The following is a 14,706-nucleotide window of genomic DNA, read 5'->3' on the forward strand; positions in this document are numbered from 1 at the left end:
CGTCTCCACTGCCCAAATCACCTCAGGCTGGCAGCAGCAATGCCCCCTCACCGGTCACCGAGCCCCCTCAAAGCTCTGCGGAAACAACGGGCCACCTCCGGGGGACACCTGCTCACCTCCGGATCCGGGGGGGGGGGGGGTTGGCGACGACTCCAGGTAACGCCTCGTAACCAAAGGGGGGGGGGGTTGAACTTTCGAGGGCTAGAAATTCTTCGTCTCAAGCCAAGATGTAAAGGGACCCCTTCTCAACTGCGGGGTACCGATCTCCCCCACAGACGGGGATCAAGGGGGAAGTGCTAATTTCAGGCTGCGCTCCCAACTTTTCTAACCCACAATGCCCTGCAAACCTCAAAATGAGACTAAAATCACATATTTTCCTTGCATTACTATGCCATATTCTTCCAGAATCAGAAAGAAGCCACCATTTTCCTACCACTCGGGGTGTTCCCCTCCCGATAAAACTTATACCTCACTTGTGAGGGTGGGCAAAGTGCCTGCAACAGGGGGTATCATAGCGTGTTCATAAGCGCAATTTTTTTTACATACGTTTTATGGCTGGCTCTGCTTTGGGCACCCACACAAGTTAGGCATCATTTTTATCGGGAGACCAAGGGAACTCTGAGTGGAAGGAAATGTGTGCCTGCGTGGTGATCCCAGACAGGCATGTGAGAAAAATTAGATTTTTTAAGCCAAATTTTGTTTGCAGGGGGTTCTGGGAAGCGTTGGGGGATCACTCCTCAGACTCTGCCCGGGATCACAAACGCTGTTGACTCCTTTGCAAAACCAGGTGGTTTTGTGATAGATCATTTTGATGTCTCCACAGTATAGTTTGGGCCCCTCCCTATCACGGGCACTTGGCCCACCGCCCAACCACACAAGTGAGGTAGCATTTTTATCAGGAGAATGCAGGGTGGTGGGAAATTGGTGCTGGCTCAGTGATCCCACAACTTTCCCACAGAGAAATGTGAGGAAAATGTGATTTTTCTAAGATGAATTTGAGGTTTGCAGGGTATTCTGAGTAGGAAAACATTGTGGAATCCATTCAAGCCACATCTCTCTGGACTCACCCGGTATCTAGTTTTCATAAATGTCTGGATTTGGTAGGTTTCCCTTCATGGCTGCGGAGCCTGGGACCAAAAATACAGGTTAACTCCTTCCAAAATCAGGCGGTTTTGTGATAGATCATATTGATGTCTCCACAATTCGTTTTGGGCAGTTTCTTGTCACGAGCAGGAAGCAATAGTTTGGGAACCAGATCTTCAGCACCACCACTTGGCAAACCTAGCTCTGGCAAGGACGCCAGACCTGCCGGTTTACTAAAAAAAAAAACATGGATAAATCTAAACAACTGAAAGGAAGACAATATGAGGTTCTCCACCCCCAAAGTCTCTGAAATACGATACGATTTTCATGATCACACTAAAATAAAGACACCAGACAGGTATCAAGCATCAGATACATGTTCTTCCTGTTCCTTTCAGGAATTGTCTGATCAACAGCACAACAGAGGAGGGCGATCTGACCGCAGACAAGAGTATGTGAATTCAAAAAGGGAGACACAATACTTGTCTGACGTGAAGATGAAGGGAAGGCCTCCCCCATATAAACCCCCTTTTCCAAAAAAGAAAGTTGCACCTTTAACTGCTAAATAAGCCACAGACAGTGAGAATCCTACTCCTGAACAGGAGTTGGGCGGTGACTCTCCTTGACAGCACAGCGGAAGTCACCGTAGTACACCGGACTCTCCACCAATTTCTGGTAGCGAAAGCAACTGAATAATGTATTGCAGTTTAATCTACTACAGGCACCCTCATGGCACCTCCAGACAGACTATATCCCTTAGAAATTCAAACTGAAGATAACGCTATATGCACCATTAAAGAGATATTTCGGGACAACTTAATTAAGTCCTATGACATTCTTAGGCGGAGAACTCCTGCCTTCTTTTTCACACCTTCTACCAGATGAAGTCAAGCAATCTTATGCTTCTAAATGGGCCCTTGCACTGGCCCCTGCACTTTATTGTAACCATACTGGTTGAGATAGGGATTCCAATTACCATAGCATTCCCATAAAGTCTACACCACAAGTACAACCACATTATCCCAATCAAACAGGATGCTGAAACACCTGTTAAGGAAATGTTTTGCCAACTGGAGTACCAGAGAGTAATTGAACTCCCTGGTGAATAATCCTTTTACCTGTTCTGAAACCTGATCATTCCTATTGCATTGTCTTAGACATGTGAATAGTCATACATGCACATAGTATGGCTCATATTAGTAATGTAGTCCTTAAAAAATACTAAACCAGTTTGGATATTGCCAATGGATTTTCAGACACAATTTGGGTAACGAGAGCACTTGGTGCATTGGGCTTTCAAATGTGCTGTGGTTGACTTCTTATGGGCTATAAGAATTGAGCTCTTTTTTGGTCTGGTCCGCTTTGTTTAAATTCAGCCGTTTTAGGCTCTGTCTCACCATTTTACTACGGTGACATGACAGCTGCTTATTATGGTTTAAAAAGTAAAAAGGTATTCCCGCCCCTCACTCCCCAATACTCAGGGGGGGGGGGGGGGGGGGGGGGGGTCTGCACTAAGCCGTGTTTTCAGGCACTTACCTTGAGCACAGGTTTGCAGGGGGATAGTTGTATATGGTTGTCACCTGGAACAGGTGTAAGGCAGTTGGCAGCTACTTTTTACATGGTTACAGGTTGGAAGCAGCAGATGAAAAGAAATAAGCTACTTAGGTAGATGTTAACAGAAGTAGGTAACAAGTTACAGGAGTTAAACGTCAACAGTTACAGACAGAGTAGGAGTTAAATAGTTACAAGGAAAGGATGTAACAGAGGTGGGAACATTAGGGGTGAGGGGAGGAAGTGAAATTAGGTGAACAAATGTATAGTGAGGTTTAGTTTTGTACAACAAAGGCCTACGTTTTTAATTTGTGATGTGCGCTTGTCTTCAATAAAGTGGCCTTTTTCACACAAAGGGCGTGTTTGTGGTCTGTGCTGTGCTCCTTCTGGCCCAAGCGCCACAATTAAATGGTGTCACGCTACAGTTCATGCGAGGTACAGCATTGAGTAACTATGCTGTCTCTTTAAGCCCTAACCAGTTCTAGATGCCAGGAAATAGAGTGAAAAGTTAGAAATGGGCTTCCAACCTACCATGTTCAGTCACACGCTTGAAGTCCGTGAATACGGTAAAAGGTAGAAGTAGAGGCAGTAACGTCCTCAAATGCAAGAGATAGGAACATAAATACAGCGTTGAGACCATCCTCGTATCCTATCTTAATCACCGGTGAATAAATATCGAAGAAATATATACAATAACATAACTTACTTGAAGTTGAACATACAAGAGTCATACTTGTAAACAAAATTAATAACAAATAATTTTTATCTAACTGCACTAATCAAACAAGGTGCATAGCCTGGGGGATGAAATTGTAGTTTGATTATAGAGAACACAAAACTCTAATGATAGAAACAGCCTCAATGTCCCTCAGAATCAAAAATAAATGAGGTTCACACAAAGAAAAGAACAAGAGATGTTGGTATATAAGTAAGAAAATGATAACGGAGCATGGAAGAAAATAGAGAACGTAAATAGAATGTGCATAAAATACAAGCTATGGGGTAACCAGCAGGATTAGTGTCCCAGGTAATCTCCAGGAAATAGACATCGCTGGGTGTACTTAATATACTATTCTATATCCCAGTTTATACATGTTCCTTCCATATATGACTCACCCAAAAAAGTCTTTAAAAAGTCTCTATTGCAAATGGTTTCTTCAATAAGCGTTATTTTTTTATACCTTATCTGAATATACACAAACATTCGTAAGATAAGCATGTGAAATGTCAGAAACAAATGTTACATTACACTATAACATGAATATTTATCTCAGCATCCATACAATAGTTGAAAGCTTATGATAAAGCATTGCCATTGCAACAAAGCCTGGTGATAAAGCAGGACAGGAGGCACTGCAGTCAGAAAAGAGGATTTCTACCTTAGAGATGAAGGCCCCATCAAACTTCTCTCATTCCTCCCAACTCTCTCCCTTTGCCTCGCAGCTTCAGCATTCTTATTTCCATCAAACATTCCAAACTCCAAGGCAACTATCACTAAGGCAACTATTATCAAGGGACATGCATACATATATTAAAAAGATGTTTCAAGAAATACTGGCAAAATGTTACATTTAAAACATCTCCGTTCAAAAATATATCTTGGAAAATTGATTGTCTAGCATAAAAAACGTTAAGCACAGAACAACTATTTCAAACAAACTACTTTTTTCTCATGATGCAGATAAGCTTTTATGAGTCTAAAAGTAAATTGACTATTTTGTAACTTTAAATTAATACCACTCGGCACAGTGCAGGAGAAAATTATTTTCAAAGGTTTCTTAAATCACAAATGTGATAACCCCTTTCAGAGGGCTGCGGGGCACACAGTAGATACTAGGCCCAACCATGGTGTTTGAGGCGTTTTACCCCTGATGTCCCCAACCCAACATACTATGTAGTCTGAGTAACTGGACCAAGTACCGCTTCTGCTCATGACTCTCAGGATATGCGTGGTCCGAGCAGTACAAGGCTCCTTCAGGAGGGAGGTGTGGATAGAGATTAGTGAACACAGCGCAAAATGCAGGCAGCCGCAGCAATAAATCATTCTCCAGCCAAATACTAATTTTTATGAAAAAGGAGTATTTTATTTCTAATTGTATCCACACATCAATGGAAGAATACAACATTCACCAACAATTTACAGTCCTCCGCTGAGGTATGGGCTCTAATGTCTCTTTGGCGATTCCCAGTCCCACTCACTCATCACATTAGCAATCGTGATTTTTCCTTATTAACGATTGCTAAAATCCAGTAGATGTCTCACTAGCTGTCAGTCTCAAGAATCCGCCAGGACTTTGCATTGAAGTCAATAGTGTTCCACTGCGCATACTCTTGATTTAGCAGCAAGTTCCCCCACGCATGAAACAAGTCTTACCCACTCCGGCAGGAGAGAAGTGTTTGGAGTACTGGAGTACACCAGTCTGCGGGCATCTGCAGCAGCTCCAACCCAAGGCAGGCGAGTTGGACACACATGGACTCAGAGGCTGCACTCTGTGTGCAGGCTCGCTCTCTTGTGGTTGCACTACTGCAGCGATCAGAGGATTCCTGCTGGGTATTTGCTCACTCCCAATGGGGGGTTTGGCTATGATAAACCTGTTCTTGCTCAGACGCTTGGGTGACGGTGCTCCCATGGCGTCCTCACTTCTTTAACAGGTTAGAACAAGTTGCAGTCCTTGTCGCTCCCCGTGACCTCCTCTGACACAGGGTCACCCCTGCTCACTGTCCACAAGCTCCGGCCCGGTCAACAAGGCAAAGTTACCCATGGCAATCCCTCCTGCCATACTGGGTTGCAGCCCCACTACCAAACAAGGCTTCGCCCTTTCCGTGCAGCAGTCTTTCACATGGCTATCTTCATGTGGCCCTATTCTGGCATACATAGGTTGCTGATTCAGTCCCCACACAGTCAACAACCAGATAGGTGTTGCAGCTGTTTCCCCACAACTCGCACAGGGAATCCTCGCAAAAATGCTCCCCATTGGACCTTTCTCTCCAACACTTTCCTCTTCCTTATAGGTCTCACTGGTCTTGGCAAGCTGACAGATGCTGGTGCTCTAGGCACCAGTGCAGGTGGTCTTGGATTACCTGGGTGATGTCCCCACCCAGCAGGGAGACTAGCAGGCCTTGGCTCCCCGTCCTGGTCACATGCAGAAGTCTGTGGCTGCTTAGCAGATAACCATTTTTGGGGTCTTTGTCCCCCTTTTTTTTGTCCATTTCCAGACACCAAATGTGATTTAGGGTCAGATTATTTTATGTTTAGTGTTGGGGGTTCTAGTTCTTTACTTCTGTAAGTGCATACTCATCTTCCTCTTGAAAAGCAGTCTCTCACAGCAAGGATGTCTGTAAAGCTGAATGTCCCATAACAGGCCATGGGAGTGACTGGATTTCACACCTGGATGTTGGCCATAGGAATATACATTAAAAGGCTAGTCCAAGGCTCCCAGCTTTACTCTTTTAGGATATCCTGATCAGTCCGATGTCCTTCCTGAGATGTGCCCATGTCCCTTGTTTGGGATCTCTCACTGAATCAAAGAGCACTGTTTGAAGTGTACTGGGTAGACCTAGCACTCCCCTGCCCAGTGTGTATGCTACCCAGCCTACGAGCATGCAGCAATTTACTAAACTGTTTAGAGGGATTCTCTACCTCCACTCCCAGGTCTCACCATGCAGGTATGGTTCTCCAAAAATGGAACCCAGGGCCATCCATGTATTGTATCATCCATACGCACATACACCCAGTGCATGCATACAGCATACACCCTGCACAGAACTGTATCCTAATGTGAGATACCATTCAGAGGCACATACATCCAGCACTTGCATTCAACATGTGAGCACTGCCAAGCACTATATCCTTTATGTACTGTACCACTCAGGCACACACACATCCAAGCACTTCCACTCTCCACACACAGCACACTTTTGTATTTTACCACCCATAGGTACACATATACCGAACACATGCATTATTCCTGCATGCACCGTACACCACCACATCCTTCAGGGACTGCCCCATACATTGATGGTGACGGCAATGGCCACTGAGTTTTTCTTGATAGATATGGGGACTACCAGTTTGTTCTGTGGAGGCTCTAAACCTACCCATCTCGGGAAGAGAAGTCCAAATTATATGCATTTGTAATATATTATTAATCAGGTTACAGCAGATGTCCCTGTTAAAGAGAACCACAGAGAATAATTATCAATTCACATTGTGTGATTAGAGTCCTGTCAGTTTGTTGGGCAGAGACTTGCTTAGAAAGATGAACTGTGTAAGTTATTGTACACCGGGTGGTGTTGGAATTGAAACCCAAGATGGAAATTGTGTTTAAAATTAAACAACATGACTAGAGAGTTCGGCTGTTCCCAGTTCTAACTAAAGAGAATTTGTCTCTGGATTTAAGACACTGCGTAATAAGAGGTATGGGATTTCTCGGACAGATAGAAGTAATTAAAGTATAAAGGCTGTATGAGTACATGTGAAACCTTTCCCCTTGAATTTAACAGTACAAACTTTCAAGAAGCAAGCAATGAAGCCAGTCATTGAAAAAGTGACTGAATAGGGAATTCAGTGGACCCTGCATCTCTTCCAACTCTCTTGTGATGTGAATAAAATGGGTTTAAATGGAGACTATTGCAGGATTTACAACTAAAAAAAATTGTGACTCCGTGTTGTGCAGCGTTACTGAATCCAGCGGTAAGTTTGTTCCAGATTCCCACAGATGCAGAATGGTATAGTCACTAACTTATACCAAGTGCTCTTCTCCATTCTACTGCATAAAGACCGCCAGCATTTGTGTTACAATTCCAAAATAACGTTTTTTTTGTGTGGATTCCCACAGGGGTATACTGAAAGTCTTCATTTTTAGTTAGATCCTAAAGAACAATCTCGAAAATGTGCATTTCAGTCCTGGTGGTGTATGTAGATAACATATTAGTGACATCTTAGACATAAGACAGTAAACAATTGCACTATTCAATCATTTAGCTAACAATGGTCACAAGGCTGCCCCCACAAAAATGCTGTATTGTAAAAAGGAAGTGATTTATCTTGGCTATCACATTGGAAAAAAGGCATACCACCACACCATGGCTACTCTGAAACTCGGAAAATTCTACCTAAAAAAAGAAGCTTACCGGTTTATAAAGGGCCCGAAAACCTGGCTTTTTAGGAGGTTGAGTTAACAACCCCCATCTAGTTATGTCTGAAGATAGGGTATATGCAGCGCTTTATAAATGTCTAATCATTCTGGCAGCGAGTTTCTTAATCAAAAGATGTGATTTATTGAATCCTGCAACACGGCTTCCTTTTCAAATAATGAAGACACAAACAAGAGTGATAACGAACAAGACCATGACTGCCAGTCAGTGTCAAGAGTTATTTACCAAGACCAAACAGAAAACAAGTTCCCCATGAAATGGCTGATCTGATTCGTTCTTTTTAAGACCAATGTGGAGCACTTTTGGCGGGTCATGCAGTAAGTTCCATTTCTGAAATTCTTGAAGCAATATACCTTCTGAATGTAATGTCAGCACAAGTGGCAGAATTGGTTGCAATAAGTGCATGATATATCGACAGCCAATATAGTTCTTGAATGGATCATGACTTTGAATTACCAGGATCACAAAGCGGTTTTACGACATCATCCAGAGTTTCCGTCAGCAATAGTTCCTACGTACTCAATTGGAAGGAATAAAACAGGCAAGAGATTGTGTAGTCAGGTGCGCTGCCCACGAGACTGGAAATGGTAAGGTCACACTATACAGATCAGGCGCCCTGATACTGCACACTTGGGAATTAAACTGGATTGGCATGCTTGCTTTATAAATTTGAGTCTTATCCCACCCAGAGATTGGATAGCTTGGCCGTTGCCAAACTCTTAAGTGAATTGACATCAAGATTTTATCTGCCTACCTCTAGAGACAGGCCGGTACTCTTTCCTGAAACAAGATTTTGCACTAATTGGTCAAATGAAATAGCCACTGAAATGTTAGTGGGACCCTGCATAAGAGGTGGGTGTGCTTAAGTCAAACATTATGGGGAAAATGTAGTGTTGATACAGGACACCCATTTAAAGGTGCCCAGGAGCCCCTTCTTGGTCCTAGTCTAGACTTGGATTATGCTGAACTCAATCTCCAACCTGCCCATGTTGTGGAGCAGTGAAGAGGGACCTTATTCATGCTATGCTGGATCACCCTTGAATTAGGATGCATATTAGAAATCGCAATGGAATATAAAATCAATAATGTTCCAAACCTGAATTGCACAGTAAGACAGGACACAGTCACTAATAGCGATTCAATCGTCCAGGTATAGCGCCAGCATAGAGATATTGCTAAACACTGTTGATAGTGACATACTAGGACTAGAGGAAAGGGCAGTTAATGGATCGCTGGCTAGCTCTCTAGAACCATGTGGGTGCCTGCAAAAGCATGGCAAATATGAAGGGTGAATGGATTTTAGATAACGTTAATTGTGCTTCAATGCAATACCTAGAGGGTACATATTTTTAAACATCTCTATTATTTTGTCCAATTGTTGTTTGATTCAAATCACTAAATTCTGGTTTCCTTTGTGTAAAAATCAACTGGCATGGTCTTGGCCGCCACGTTGTTTTGCTGCTTAATGCTTCACTCAATTACTGTGGGAAGTCTGACTTGTGTCACATCTCTGCTTCCTCAATCCCCGCAACAACGTCCGCTATCTGATCTAAGATACTTTGGCGCTACTGTGATCTCAGCGTGGATGTGCCTATATCTATGGTGAAGGCCAGTGAAATTTTTCCTTTCACAAGATGAGCTTCCGGTCAGGTTTTTGTTCATAAATCATACCCAAGGAGATATTGCTAGGCCACACCCCCTTTATATTCCTACGATAGTCAAAGCATAGGAGGCCCTAAAATACTAGTTTCCACACCAAAAAATGGGTTCTTGCTGGAGGAACACTACGAGGGCAGGTTGCTTTACTCTGCTGTGCGAAAAGATGCAGTAACTATCAAGCCTAGCTTTATCTTGAAGACAATTTGCTGGTCAAAGCAGGCAACCAGCCTCAAAATTGGACCGGCTCTTATTTACTCACACTAAAGCCGTTATTTTCTTTAAAAGGCGTTTGTCATTAGGGCATTGGTACTTCAATTCCATTGTGGGATGCAACAGCTGGCAGCAGTTGTGTGATGTTTCTTACGTGATAAAATTGGTCCTAAAAGATACACATTGTAGGGGACGCGCCAGTAGACTTCATCCCGAAATGCACAAAGCCGAATCTTTGAGGTGGGCGTATTTTGACTATGGCAGACTAGACATGATGCTCGACAAAGTGCCAGTGGAGCATACGTTACAAGGATGCTTAGACACAAGCTGCAGATGATGGTCCATTGGAGAGTGGTCTTTGAGTTTGAAAGTAACGAGTTACAGGAAGGGGTAGAAAGATACTATCTTAATAGTACTCTATATTTGCACTGCTGAGGGGAAATGATTGATTCGACGACGGTGCCTCAGAAAAACGCCTTCCTTAAGAGATTTCCATCACCAGGACGAACGTCATCGGCAGATGTAAAACCGAAGCTCCCCAAAATAACCCGGTTGTTGACAAGATGAACCCGATTACTGCCGAGCCCCTGCTGGTTATTGGCAGGAGGCAGTAAATGTCAAGGAGGTTATTTTCAATGGTTTTGAAACCAAGTGGTGACTCAGCCTTGTGTCGCTTGCTTACAGTGCCTGCCGAAAAATGTTACCTGCCCGAAACACTGGTATGTTTTATAGGTGGTCTTTTAAATGACGCTTGCAACGTATAATAGTTTCCCCTGAGGCAACCGATGGCTTGTTTTCTCATTTACAACATATAAGTATCTGTCGCCTTAGTGGCTGTTCGCAAACTTGCATGCCAGACCTGCATTCACATGCGTCCGTCGTTGGCTAACTGTTGATTAGTGAGACGGGCCCACCTCCCCCGAGAAGCCTGTGCCGGCTCGCGCCAGCTACCCCGAGAGAAACTACGTGGTTGAGCAAGTTTCTAATCTGCATCACCATGCTACTAGACAACGGCTTCTATAAAGATTGACAGTGCTCAAAAAGACATGTAGGGCACGGAGACAGGGCAGGCAGGGTGTTAACCGTGCCGGACCCCCATGGGCTATTTAAACCGGTTGTTCCATTCTGCGCTGGCTTACAGTTTGAATCTCAAGCAGGTGTTTGCGGAATAAGGCAGAAGCGATAGCATTGCGGGGCATGATATACATGGGCGCCCACTCGAGCCTAAAGACAATAGAGTACCAATCGCTCTGAGTGGAGCCCCTATATTTGGAGGGCTCCTCAATTGCCCGAAAATACATAACGGTGACGGCCTACAGTGAGGAAAATCATTCAAATAGTAACTTGCTGAAAAGTTCAGAATCTAGTTCTAGCCTGCACGCTGAACTCGTTTATACCTAGCAGGCCAGTAGGATCATTATCCAGGGACGTATGGTCCAAAAAAACAACTAATTTCTCAGAAGCAATATACAGTTTTCACTATGCTAGTTCAGCTCATGTCCTAGCAGGCTGTTGATCGTTGTAATCAAGTTCATAAATACAAACTCAAGTTTAGCTGCAGAATAGATGCGACAAAGAAAGCAAACAAAAGAAACCGGCATGTCCGAGTCAAACAGCATCCAAGTTTTATTAATTGATACTTTCTCAAACAGTCATGGCAATTGAGGCGAGACATGGGCTACATTACAACTCAGCACCCCACCGTCCTTTCCCCAGTGGACCTGCAAACAAATTTACTATAAAACCAATAAAAATAAAGTCTTTCAGAACAGGGAAAGAGATTAGAGTGAGGGTGGACACTTCACATTTATGTTGTTCTCAACAACAGTTCACAAGCCTACCCTAAGGAACGTTTAAAACTGCAGAATTGAGCCAGAAGATAAAATTCATGTTGCCTCCAGGTTACAAACACGTTTGAGCCTTGATGCAGTCGTGCCCACTCTTACCCAGAAATCGCAACCAATGCAATGCCTAGAAGTCATTGTCACATGTTTTTCTTAAATAGCTGCCCAAGTTATACAGGAGGGGAAATTGCCAATGGGGAACTGCATATTAGATCGAATATGGTACTGAACGCCACAAACTATTCACTCGTAGCAACAATGTAAAAATGCATTCTTGTACCACCCAGATATTTACGTTTGAGATCCACTTTTGCTCGTCTGGAAAAAAGGCCCTTTGAACTTTAAGTTCTGTTTGAACAGTTAATGACAGAACATTTAGTCCCTCCCACAAACAAAGCTGTATGTGCTAACATAGCTTAAAAAAAAGTAAAACAAAATTCTGCATTTTATAAAACCTGATAAAAAATAGTATTTCAAACTGTACAGTCACCAGAAGTACACAATTATCAAAAAGTCACACATTTTCACTTTGCATCTCCAGCTCCTTCAGCTTTCTGTGCCTGTAAGAAACAAAAACCACTCAATTACAATCTATATTAATGAATTAATGGGGTAAACAAAGTAAAAGTATATCATACAAGATCTCCGAACATAAATAAAAACCCGGACAGTCATTTGAGCGTTAACACTGCACAAGGTTAGTTTTTAAATGAACGCACACCCTTAATCGTAAAACTACAGTCTAAGGCCTATCATGGTAAATCGCGTTGATACCGTTCTATAAAACAGGGACCGAGAGTAGTAGCGGAGTACAGCACAAGACAGTCGGGAGAACAGAATAACTAACCTGATCAGATTTAGCATCGCCGTTTTCTGCTGGGTTGTTTGCTTCTTTGCTATCCTTCCCCTTCTTTCCTTTTGGCTGTTTATCGGTCTTCTGGAATAACAAAGCATCGTCAATTACTTCGATTCAACACAATGGCTAAGAAGCCGCGTTATCTCGAAAAAGCATCCCTCCATCGTCAACCAAAACGACACCAAATCCTACTTAATTTAAGACCACAAAACATGCCATTTCAGACCTCAAATTTCCCAGTTAACTGGGTAACTTCTCTATGTAACCACCAAAAATACCACCAAGGACGGCGGCAACGTACATGTTATAAACATGAGACTTTGGTTATAATTCTCGCATCACAAACGAATACCCCGACAGCTTACCTTTGGGGCCGCTTTTTTAGGTTTGGGCTCGGCTTTTGGTGGGGCAGGTTTCTGCAAGACAAAAACATTAAAATAAATTATACCCAGTATGATACTAGGAGAAGAACACGCCCCAAGATAATGAATAACAATTCAACTCACCGCAGACAACCGCGCCGATCTTCTCTGGGGCTAAAAATACAATACAGCCCGATATTAGAAAACTCTTATTTACAGACGAAATCACGCATAGACAGAGAACCAATCGCCAACCCATTAAATGATTCAACGTGACCCACAAGTTATCACAAACCACTGGCGTTTTACAAAAAACCCCACGCGCTTTCCTGCTATGGAGAATACAAAAAAACCTGTTAAGACGTCACAAACAAAATTAACTCACCTCGTCTTTCACCTTGGACGCCTTCGCATCTCCGTCAGCCTGCAATGCAAACACAACGTTACTCAAAACGCTTCAGCCTTTACTAATTCGCCAATACTAAAAGATGGCCGCCACAGTTCCAGCCTTAGACGCCCGGTACTTCAAGCACAAAAGACGCGCGCATTCGCCATCATTAACTCCGCCCACCGCAGCTCCCAATTGTTAGTCAGGCCTCTTTTGGCGGTAACCCCGCCCCTAATCTTCGCGCGTTTTTAATCTGAAACTAGGTTGTGCGCGTTCCCGCCCAGCCCTACAGGGGCTCGGGAGACCCCAACCGGGATGTACCTCTTCGCGCGCCCTACTGTACTCAATGGAGGACCGCTATCAAGTAAAGCGGAGACTTGGGGACAGACAAACTACAGTACAAATATCCCTTATCTGAATGAGACGCGAATTCAGAGACAGACATTTTGTAACTCAATAGGCGCAGTTTTAATTCAATATCAATAACTAATCGTGCAGCCATCATGGCGCCTCGCAAAGCCCTGCAAGACTTGTTCACAAAACACTTCAAGCCTACTTGGCATTCTTACAAAAAACAACAAAAACGAGTCTGCATTAAATCCGCGCCTTTAATTTCGATTCCGTAGAATGAATAAAAACACCACCCCACTCGACCACGTTTTTCTTAAAAAATGCTTGCTATGGCAAACAGCTTGCTGCGAATCTCCTTCCATTATAACACACCAGTTAGTTTTAGACTTACCTTTCTCTTGGGCATGGTTGCGTATAGCGAACGTGCAGCTGGTACAAGAAGAAACCGGGATTGACTTGTTGAGGATTGCTGAGAGGAATGGTTTGAATTCGGGTGGTGTATAACTTTTATAGAAATGAAAAGGCTCAAGGAACCGGTTAGAACCGGATCTAGCGTCAAGCCTCCAGTGCCGATTGGTAGTAGCAATGTCACGTGGGAGAGCGCGGGCTCTTGTGAAGCTTCTTGAGTCTACTGGGCGGGGTTTCCAGTACGGGTTTGTCTGCGCGCGCTTAACGGGGCGAAGAGGCGGAGCCGAGCGCAGCGACGTTGTGCGCAAGCGCGCGCCGACCGTGTGGCTCTGCGTAGCAGCGCGTGTACGCTTTATTTGAATGTATACAGTGGCAGTTGCGCTTTGGGCTTTGTAGTGAAGCGCGGGAAGTAGATGCTACGCGCGCCCCCGGGGAGGTCGCTTTGTTTTGAGGGGCTCGGGGCCGCGCAATAGTTCCTTCTCAGCCTACGGCTTATAGCATTTTGTGATCAGATATATATTCGCTGTCCTCAATGCACTTTTATCATTAGCGGGGCAGTTCAGTTCTCATGCAACCTGGTATAACCTTTTAGAAGGGAGTTTCCTTACCCCGGTGCATTAAAAAGGGCCATATTCGAGCTACTCGTTCCTTCCTTATCGAAGAAAACGGGACCACCCATGTTCTATTGGATCTGGTCCCATCGTTGTATTTTAACTTCATTTTTATAATGTTTTGTCCAATTGGATTTCTCTGATTGAAACTGTGATGATGCTACAATAGTAATTACTTGTAATAGGCGTAGATTGGGGGGCGAGGGGTCTCGAGCCTTTACCTACA

The 14,706-nt window shown here is 43.7% G+C and overlaps 1 protein-coding gene across 1 annotated transcript; it reads right to left on the minus strand.

Annotated features, from left to right (window-relative positions):
* Positions 1-11,268: 11,268 nt before the first annotated feature.
* HMGN2 (high mobility group nucleosomal binding domain 2) lies at positions 11,269-14,107 on the minus strand. Its single transcript, XM_085647730.1, has 6 exons — positions 13,853-14,107; positions 13,108-13,146; positions 12,867-12,896; positions 12,726-12,776; positions 12,352-12,441; positions 11,269-12,064 (listed from the first exon to the last, which is right to left on the minus strand). Exons 1-6 carry the CDS (start codon positions 13,865-13,867, stop codon positions 12,029-12,031), a joined length of 261 nt encoding a protein of 86 aa, XP_085503856.1. The 5' UTR covers positions 13,868-14,107; the 3' UTR covers positions 11,269-12,028.
* Positions 14,108-14,706: the final 599 nt, after the last annotated feature.

The sequence above is a fragment of the Triturus cristatus genome, chromosome 3_2 (genome assembly GCF_964204655.1).
Source record: "Triturus cristatus chromosome 3_2, aTriCri1.1, whole genome shotgun sequence".
NCBI lineage: Eukaryota > Metazoa > Chordata > Amphibia > Caudata > Salamandridae > Triturus > Triturus cristatus.